Genomic DNA, 10,037 nt, shown 5'->3' on the forward strand with positions numbered 1-10,037 from the left:
GAGGAAAGCGCGCACACGATGGTCCGGAATTCGAGGTTATGGTAGACGGACAGACTCAAATGGCCAAACTGGAGGCTTGCGTCATGAGGCGAGAAATCGCGAAATCCTCGAGTTCGCATTTGGCACATTTGCCCAAAGGGAGACGATCGATGGTGGAGAGAGAAGAGAAAGCTCAGCAGGAGGCAGCTGCGGAAGCAAGCAGAGCGCAGAGGGGGGTGACGGAAAGCAATGATGCAGGGGTACGGCGAAAAACAGTGAGGCAGGGTGCTACGAGCGCAGCGGAGGGTGCTGCAGAAGAGAACAAGCAGGATAAGGAGGATGACGACACGGGGGTACGCAGAGAGGCCAGTGTAAAGAAGGAAGCGAAAAAAGAGAAGTTGCAAGGGGAAGGCAAAAAACGAGGCAGTGTGAAACAAGAACGGGATCGTGATGATCAGAGATCGATGTCTTGTGTTGATGTTGCCGAAGAAGGGAAAGAAACACGGGTCGGTGGGGAAGGCCAGGGACGGGCAGTTAATGGCAGGCAAACCAAGGAGGAGCACCGCGGGTTCAAAGTCAGGGAGCAGAAGCAGGAGAGAGAGAAGGCGATGTCGAGAGAGGAAAAGAGGAAACGAGTGGAGAATGAACAGGCACAACGAAGCCGTGATGACCACAAAGGGGTAGGGAGGGGAAGCAGGAGAAGCGCGAGGCTTTGTGCTCATGTGGGGGAGAGAAGGAAAGCTCAAGGAAAAGAGGACGAGAATGGGAAGGCGTCCATGGCCGGCAGCGTTCTTGCGAAAGAGACTGGTGAGGAACTTGCTCGTCTATCTTTTTCTTTTGCGGTTTTGCCTTGGTTCTCTTTCGGTAGCTCATGGGACATGTCAGTACGCGAGTGTACCAGTGATTGATGTCGTCAGTAGATGGGTACAGCTTTATCTCTTTGAGGACACCAATAAAAATAAAGTACGACTAGCGGTATGGGGGGGTGGTTTCTGTTGCCTATGCTATGTGCCACATCGACTTCGCTCTTTTGAAGGTCTGTTTTTTTGCCTTCTGCGATGTATTTTTGTTGTACGTCGATCGGGCTTGCAGCAGCCGATGTGCGTCGTCGAGAGGCTTCTTTGTACGCTTGTCCAGACAGCCGCGCTTCTCAGCAGCGAGCTTGTGAGCGACGCTTTCTGTGGGAGGAGGCCATAGACGGGTCACATCAAGGCGCAGAAAAGATGAAGGAGGAGGAGCAAGACGTGGATTTGCTGACAGGGGTGAAGGAAGTTAGGCATGAGGACCATGGACGCGGTCGACGAAGAGGACGACAGCGTAGAGTTGAGGCGGGAGACAAAACAGCAGACGATGATTCTGAGCCACCACAGGAAGTCGTCAATGATAGTAGGTTGAGGGAGCGGGGTGACGAAGAAGAACCAGGAACCGATGAAGATGGCGTGACATCTCCTTCTTCCTCTCCATCCTGCTCGCCTGAGGAGCTGGACGAGGAAGAAGAGGATTCTGAAATGGGAGGTGTAGAAGTTCGGATTGGGAGTCCGCCTGTCTCCTCTTCTCGCGAAGCGCATCATATTACAGGCAGTTCGAGCGAAAGCAGAGAGAACGGGACGTTTTCGTGGGGGAACGCTCATACCTCTTTTCTCACGCCTCCCGGACAACAGCTTGTAAATGGGGGGTGGCGACTGGGATCTCTTTCCGTATCCCCTATCACCTCAGAAGTCCAACTGTTTCTAAACACCGTGCCGGTGCCCTCGCATATGCCACTCATTGAAGCACTCTGCCGCTACAGTCACTGTCTTCCTGTTACTGCAGGGACGGCAGAGCGTTGCGTGTCCATATCCACGCCGCACTTCTCCTCTCATGTGTCTTCTTCCTCTTCTTTCTCTTACCCGCAGCGTGCTCGCAGGTTCAGTGGGACAGCCGGAAGGCAGGGCGAAGGGAGTGAAGGTTGGAGTGCGCGTGATTTGACAGTGCGACGAGCTCCTTCCTCTTCGTGCTCACTGGGTAACCGAAGAAGAAGGGCATTATGTGAATGTGAGGAAGCGGAATTCAGAAGAAAAGAGGCTCCGCGGTCGACGCTGGGAGAGCGTCATTCATCGGCCGCAGCAAGGAGCTGTCCAAGCAGCGACAACACCAGCGGCGAGACGAGAGGCATGTTTTCTTTAGGACGGAGTGCTGTTGAGGGACTAGAAGGAGGGAGATCAGGCGGAAACCCCGCTTTCTTTCGCAGTAGTAGTTTTGTCGTCGGGTCACGATCGCCGTGTCCTCCCCCGTTCGAGGACCAGTATGCTGTCGTTGACTTGAGTGCGAGATTTCTCGTTGCCTTGGACAACGATATCGCGATGCTTCCTCAGAGATCAAAAGGGGGACGCAGGTGTAACTGGGATTCCCTAAGTCAAGGAACCTCCCAGCTCAGACGGCCAGTATCCGCAGAAGGCGCTTCTATATGGTTCTCTCGTGGAGGCCATACAAACGGATGGGATCTCTTAGAAAAATCACCTGGAGAGCCTGGTGGGGATACAAGTGACGGAGGAGGAGGAGGAGGGGTAAAGACAGTGTCTCGGCCGTCTTTGTCCGTAGCTTCACCCGCCAGGAGGAACAGGAGGAGCATAACCGAGGAAACAGAAAGAATGATACTTCACAACGGCGAAGGACCCGAAGGAGACATTTTAGGTTTCCGTCCGGTGTGGGATGTTAGACATTCTCTGGAGTATAAGATTCTGCGGTTGCCACCTCACCTGCAGAAAATCAACAACGGTAGTGGGGCTCATTTGTCTGGAACACCTAGAGGACAAGTCCCAGAAGGACGCGGGGTATTTGTATCGTGCACGGAGAGAGCGGCGCCGCGGGACCTCGTCGTTTCTTCGCCTTCTCTGTCTTCGTCCTCAAATGGAGAGGAATTGGAAGAGGAACAGTCTTATTTACTCGAAGGCAGACATTCTCCTCTTCTATGTTCTGTTGTAGATCCAATCTTTGGTTCGCGTAACCTCCGGCGCGACTTTCTTTCCTTTGTCGGTACCCGAGCTTCGTCCCACACTTCTCCCTCTGTTTGTTCTGGCTCGTCTCCTTTGTCCGGGCAGTTTTTCTCTCCTGTTCTTTCGCGGCCACCTCTTCCGAAGGAGTCTGGAAAAAGTGATTCTTTTGGAAGCGTAGGGCAGCAAGACGAGGAGAACAACGCAGTGACACCTCGTCCTCTCCCACCACCCCCGAATGTCCCAGCAGTCGCCAACCAGCCACTGCGTTTCAATCAACACCCGGAGTCGCAGAGTCCTCTTCGGAGAACTAGCTGTTTCTATACAACAGATGCGACAGGAGAAGCTCAGTCGCCGCTGAAGAGGAAAGGTGACTGTGTCTTTTTGAATAGGACGCAGACGGATTCACTTGTTTCAAGTGGTCAGGCAAACGCTGCACGCCTGTTAGCAGCTTTTGAAGAGGCGCGGGACAGGATGCGGTTTTTACGGGGTTGCGTGTCTATTCCTTCACGTCGCGATCTGATCTGGTGTGCGGGATCTGATGAGGCGGCTTCGTTAGTGGTGCGTCGCCGATCATGTCAGCCTCGCCGGGTTGAGAACGGGGAGGCTATGAGGGAGCGAGGTAGTGGGTCATGCTCTTCGTTGTTATGCCCTTCTCGATCAAGTGAATGTGACTCGTTGCCACAGTTTTCAGCATTGTCTGGCTCACTGGGTAGTGGGGCTGAGGAAAGAGAAGAGGCAAATGGGGTGCATGTGTCTCGTGGGCGGGCGGAAAACCAGGCACAGACATTCAGAGAAAGAAAAGTGTCCGTTGTGCGTGAAGTGGCTCTTTCACAGAAGAGCGGGCAAGGAACGGCGAGTGTTTCGCCGCGTGCTTTGAACATGTGCAGGATCACTAATAATTGTCGCAGCACAAGATCGCCGAGGCCCGAAGAAAGTGTAAATGAAAAGCAAGAGGAAGTAGACGGTCAAGGGTATTTTCCCTTCTTACCCGATATGTTCACAAGGGATCGGACATCGTCCGCCCTTATTTTTCTTCTCCTTCTGCTGCATCACCTCATACAGGCCTTGCGACGTCTTCAACTTGAAGGCGCTTTTGTGTCGCATTCAGATGACTCGGCTGCGCTTGCCGTTGAACTCACATCCGCGTCTCCTCTTCCCTCTTCTGTGGCTGTGAGTAAAGAGGAGGAGAGGAAAGGGGGCAAGGACCCCACCACTGCCTCGGCAGCTGGTTTTTTATTTCATCCCGACACCCATTCTCCAGTGTCGCGTCGTTTTCTCTTACACCGGGTGTCGGAAGCACAGCTTTCCACATTATTCACGAGTAGTGCTTTGTCATTCAAAGTTTTTCAAGTCCTAGCTGATCCGATACGAGTTCCCAGCATGTCTCCTCCTCTTTGGATGTCCCGCCTATTGAAAGCTTGTCCTTTTCTTTTCCCCTTCTCGGCACGGATGCAGTTCGTCACCCATACTTCCCTCGGTCTGAGTCGTGCCATATGCTGTTATAGCAGTCGGGTTCGTGAAGCAGCTGAAACGGTTCTCCGGGGAGGGAACGGAACTTCAACGGGTGTGACCCAAGTCGGGAATAGTGCGTCTGGGGGAGGAAGTAGGATGGTCTCTTCAGCTGTGGCTGGAGGCGGAGGGACAGCAGGAGGTGTTGGGGGACTCCAAGGAGCAGGCAGTGACACAACGAGTCGAGCTCTCATGACCGCTCTTATGGGCAGGGTTTTTGCTCAGTCCAAGAGCAGTAGAAGGCAGCAACAGGATTTTATTGCTGATCTGGAAACTGTACGTTTCTGAACTCGTTGTCCGGGTCTGTGGGACAGTAGTCGGAAAAGGCACTTCCCCGTAGTTCACGGGACTCAGTTCGGCTGCGGGCGTTTCTCTGCAGGAGTATAAAATAGTGGGAGACAATCTGTCTCCCCGGACGGGAAATTGTCCTCGATGGTGACTCCTCTGGGTTTGTTCACTTTGTCCCGTGGTTTCCGACGAGCAAATCCGTACACTTTTACTCTCTGAGTACACAGTGAAGCATATTATGTGTCTTTGAGTGAGTCAGAAAGCCTCGAGACGTATGACTGAAATGCCTGCCCCGTAGGCCGATATATTCGCCGCAGCCCATGAGTAGCCGGCAGGGGCTTTTGAACTACGCGTATGTTGTTCGGCTACCTTGTTCTTCGTGTCCTCGTTCTGCACATCTGTTGTCATTTTTTGTCCGGATGCCGGTAGGGTACCCCGTTGTCGCCAACGTGCGTTACGTGGTATTTCGTGGCGATCACCCGAGACGTGTTTCGGCCGGAGAGGGCGACAATGTCTGTGTGATATATGGGGTACCGCTGGGCCAGCAACCACAGATTAGTTGTTTTGGTGGGCCAGCAGTTCTTACGTCCAAAGTCTCACCGGTGTAGGGTCTCTCTCATCTTGCGCTCTACTGGGCAGGTCTGCTGTTCTCGATGCCGTATCTAGTGGGGGGCCAATCCGGCGCATCCGTGTCTCTTTGTTATGAGGGGGCGGTCTGGCCAAAGCTTTTGTTCACCTGTTAGTCATCAAAGAGAAAGTGAGGATGCTTCTTGTATGGGCGACATTTTGTTTTTTAGGCTGCTCTATTGCCCAGGACGAAGGTAAAGATCTACCGGACGAAGTGTATAGACAGCGCGTTCAAGGTGAGGAACTCTCTTAGAGCTCCCTTTAATCTGACCGAAAGCCGGTTGCCCGTTATCACGCTCTGCCCACATCCTTTCCCACTCACGTTTACTGCCAGGGGTTATTCCCTCCCAGCAGTATACTCTTGCCGGGGGGAGGCGAACCCCCTTCCACGCTCAGAGGGTCGAGAACGGTTTTGAGTGACGTTGGAGCGGACCACGTGGAAGGAGTCCTGTTTTTGCCAAACAGCTGCGCCAAGGGTGCGTCTGTGGGCCTACGTGTTTGATGTAATGCTGGGGGAACTAAGTCGGCTATTCTTCTTGGTAATGCACCGGACACGCCCGCGTCCCCGTGTCAGCAGTAGAAAAACCGCACAGCTTCCAGCCCCCAGAGAACGATATCAAACCTTCCAAGACTTCTGAGTGGGACAGTTAAAGCTATTCTGTCACCGGTTTGCGTCGGATTTCTGAAGAACATCAGGTTCCTTTGCTAGTTCATCCCGCGTCAGACGGAGAATGTCTTTCTTTTTCGTTGCGATGTCTTCTTTTTTCAGGTTATGGAACACTTCCATTCGCTCTTGTATTCTGGGGGAGGAGGGGGAGCGTCAGGCTATCAGCAGCAGCCCCTTCTGGAAGTGGAATATTTTGGAGAAGAGGGGGTCGGTTCAGGGCCAACTATAGAGTTTTATTCTGAAGTAAGTGACGTCTTACTGTCTTGTGTGTTTGTTTCTTTGGTCTGTCTGTGACAATTTCGCCAGATGGATTAGCTGTAGATTTGCCAAGGTGGACGAACTTCGTTGATCTTTCAGTGTGGGATAAGGAGGACACGCTATACAGTTTTGCACGTAATGAGCGTAGGCTTACCGTCATGTATATAGGGCCATAGGGAAAGACACAGGACGGTTCGCTTCGTAGTCAACTTGCCGCCGAGCCCGCCTCCACTATCTGTGTATGTGGTGTGGCAGGTTTTGGAAGCATTACAGACTCATACCGCTCCTCGCTTATTCCGGGATAGCGGGTCCGATGGTTGCTTCTTTCCGTTTCCCCATATGACGGACGCCTCCTGTTTGGGTCCTTCCTTTTTCCGGAAACCGTCGATGTCTCCTCTAGCATCATCATCGTCATCAGGAAGTGCAGTTTCTCCATCTCCTAGTGAGTTTCTTTCGTCCTCACTCCCTCCGGGGGGGCATCTGTCAAGTGGCAGTGCGTATGCGAGGGCGTCTCCTCGGTCAGGAGTCTCGAAGACGGAGGATTCACGGAAGCGGAGTCCAGCCTCGGTGTCTTCGCCCCGTAAGCAAACTTCGTCTCTTCCAGGAAGAATCGAGGAAAGTGTGCGGACAGAGAATCCGGTTGGAGCGGCCCGTCAGCCAGTCGGGGATCAGGTAACAGATGATGGCGAAAGAATTGACGGTGAGGAGTTGTCTGCGTCCTCAGCAAAAGGTGGAAACCGGGCAGAAGCCAGGTCATTATCTGAGGACTTGAACAGCAGTAAAAGAGAGCAAAAACTGCGATTGAGAAGCGCTGTTATGGAAGAAGGAGGAGACGTCACGGTTGGAGATGGCAGGAAGGATCGGAGAAAGCTAGCTGAAGACTCAGAAGAGACGGCAGTAGGGTCTGCGGACGGCGGTGTTCATCCGTCGGATCGGGAAAGTGTCGTCGGCGGCAGACGAACTGACACAACGAACGCATCTACACTCAATCGATCAGAGTCCTCACACCGAGAAGTCCACGATGACGAGCTGAAAAAGCCGAGTGCCGGAGTGTCATCCTCAGCACTTGTCAGTGCAGCATCTTGCTTAGAACAGAAACTGTTTCTGTTGTTTAAGTTGCTTGGACAACTTGCAGCAAAGGCTTTGTTAGATGGGCGGAGTCACTGTATTGACTTGCGGCTACATCCGTCTTTCTGGCGACTTGTTCTTCAGTCGGAGACACATAATTGCAGGTGTCTGTGGCGTGGGTTGCGGAGGAGGTGTCTGGCTGGCCAGGAAAAGTTCAAGCGGACAGAACGGGGAGAAAAGAGAAGGACCGGCGCTGAGGAGAAAAGCAGCATCAGCTCTGACCAGCTACACCAAGACGAATACCGAGCAAGTCACCGTGGCTGCCGCAGGTTCAGTGCTTACGACAACGGGACAGACGATAACGCAGGTGCATGCCATTCTCCGTCTGTAGAGGGGACGGCGGTGAGAAGAGACAGGGCGGCCGCAGAAGAGGCATGGAAGAGCGTAGGAGAGGCCCGCATGCAGACAAGAGAAAAGGAGGACGGCCAGGTACCGGCAGACGGCGTAGGACAGGCACAAGGCAACGAGTTTTGTACGGCGTGTCTCCGCCTACGGGCCTTGGGGTTGGTTGATCTGGTGGAAGTGGATGAACAGCTGGCCCGAGGTCTACAGCACATGCTGAAGATGAGAAGCGAAGGGTCAGACATTTCACAGCTTGCATGTGTCTTCGTTCTACCAGGTGAGTAGATGGACCCCCGCGTGTTGCGGGACGCTCGTGCGTGTGTCGACCTGCACGGACGTGTGGCTATCTCGGACCGGGAAAGAGGTACTGGGGTCGACTACCATATTTCCTTCACTTAAAGATACGTCAGCTCGCTTGGGTACAAAAGAAGAGGTCTTCCACCGGTTCGTAGCAACACACCGAGTTTCGTATTGCAGCAAGCCAACTGAATATCAAAGTACCATAGGTATCGCAATCATAATCTTGAGCAGATCCAGCTCGGGGTTTTACTGTTTCGTTCTTTCTGTTTGCAGTCCAGGTGGTTGCTTGTTCACAATCTAAGCAGACATTGAGTGTTTCAACTCTTCAACCAGAGGAGTCCAGTTTCTGCGAGGCGCGGGACATAGGGGGTGCGGCCAGACATGCGATCTCTCTTGCTCTGCTTTTTTCCGATGGTTCCGTTCTCTTTCTTTCAGGGACAGATATCGAGCTGGTTGACAACGGAGAAGATGTGATTGTTGATAACACAAATCTCGACCTCTATATACAGCGTGTTCTCCAGGTTACCTTGTATGAGGGCGTCCTGCTTCAGGTCAGCTTCAAATCTGTATGTGCTTCGGCGTACACTTGCGGACCGATATGCGATGTAGGTGCGTAGAAACCGGTGTCTCGTGACGGTGTGTTCAGAGAGGTGTTAGGGGGTTTTAAGTATCATGTGAGGCCCAAAGCGGAGTTATTCGTCGGTGTAAGTTGAGTTTCACAGGGGGAATCGAAGAATCGGTCCTGACGCTCTTCCGACCACTGTCTCCTCTTCGGATGTCAGTGGTGCGGTCATGCAGATCAATGCCAGTTGACACGCTCTTTCTCTTGAAGTCTTGTAGGAGAAAGATAGAATCTCGCCTGCTCGATGCGTTGAGCTTAACATCGCCGTGGTCCGTGATGCACTCCTGTCATACAGGGACTTGGGGTTTTCGGTGACAGACACCCCCCCAGCAGCCTAACTGTAGGCCGCGACAGCTCAGTCTGCGCACGCAAACTCCGACTTCGCGTGGAGTTTTGCGGTTCCTTTTTTTTTTCTCCACGCCTTCGAGAAGACCAGTCCGTGCTGTAGACATGGAGGGTGCTAGGAGAGGCGAAGTATTTGTTGTACTGCTCAAAGAGCTAATCCGAAATGACCTACTTAGGTCAGATACATTTCGTCTGAGTGCTCCTCGTACGGCGTACCGGTGACAGTTTTTTTTAGCACGTTTTCTATTGCCCGTTGCTTCTTTTGTAAAGTGTGTTTTTCTTTTTTGTTCTCTGCTTTCAGGCTTATGCTTTCCGATTCGGCTTCAGCACGTTCGTGCCCCTCTCTGCGTTGAGCCAGTTCTCTCCTGTCGAGAATGCTCATCAACTGTATGGAAGTGGCGGCCGTTTAGGAGATCCTCGCTTCTGGAATCTCGACCATCTGCGCGCACATATTGTCCCTGACCATGGGTGAGGATAGTGGTACATGCCCTGGTGACACGACCGTAGGCAAATATGTGTATTTGTGTGTATTCATTGACAGTCTTCGTTGTTTATAGTAACTGCGAATGGATAGGTAGGCACTAATGTATTCATTAATTGTTTCAGTTGGGCCCAGCGTCCGCATGGTCGGCTTTTTGAAAGCGAGTGTCTTCCAACTTCTTCAGAAATTTGTCTGCGAAAACAGTTTCATGTGTGCGGAAGAGTACGTGTCTGCTTTGTGATCTGAGATGGAATGTCGGTCATGCCCCTTATGCGCATGATGCAAGCACCGGAGTCGTGAGTCCAAACCGTCAATCGTCCTTCCTCGGAGCAGCCTCCCTCTGGTGTGGTAGTTACATGAGTTGGTTGCCAGACTTGTTGACACGTCTGCGTGCAATGACCCTGTAAGTTCACTTTCAGCACTGCTTAACGCGGACTCATTTCTTCACGGCAGAACAAGACTTAATCATGTTCATACAAATTTTTGCATGTACAGACGTGGGTTTTCGTCCTGTGC

At 52.5% G+C, this 10,037-nt stretch overlaps 1 protein-coding gene across 1 annotated transcript in view; it reads left to right on the forward strand.

The window, feature by feature from the left end:
- Window positions 1-10,037, forward strand: part of CSUI_001874 (hect-domain (ubiquitin-transferase) domain-containing protein) — a gene marked incomplete at its 3' end in the record, with an annotated part of 11,243 nt that continues 1,206 nt past the window's right edge. Inside the window, exons 1-7 of the mRNA XM_068062077.1 lie at window positions 1-786; window positions 1,072-4,739; window positions 5,549-5,614; window positions 6,148-6,288; window positions 6,559-8,050; window positions 8,509-8,624; window positions 9,342-9,508. Coding sequence (XP_067925945.1) covers window positions 39-786; window positions 1,072-4,739; window positions 5,549-5,614; window positions 6,148-6,288; window positions 6,559-8,050; window positions 8,509-8,624; window positions 9,342-9,508 — 6,398 coding nt within the window. The 5' untranslated portion in view covers window positions 1-38. The remainder of the gene's footprint in view (window positions 787-1,071; window positions 4,740-5,548; window positions 5,615-6,147; window positions 6,289-6,558; window positions 8,051-8,508; window positions 8,625-9,341; window positions 9,509-10,037) is intronic.

The sequence above is a fragment of the Cystoisospora suis genome, assembly GCF_002600585.1.
Source record: "Cystoisospora suis strain Wien I chromosome Unknown contig_753, whole genome shotgun sequence".
In the NCBI taxonomy this organism is placed as follows: domain Eukaryota; phylum Apicomplexa; class Conoidasida; order Eucoccidiorida; family Sarcocystidae; genus Cystoisospora; species Cystoisospora suis.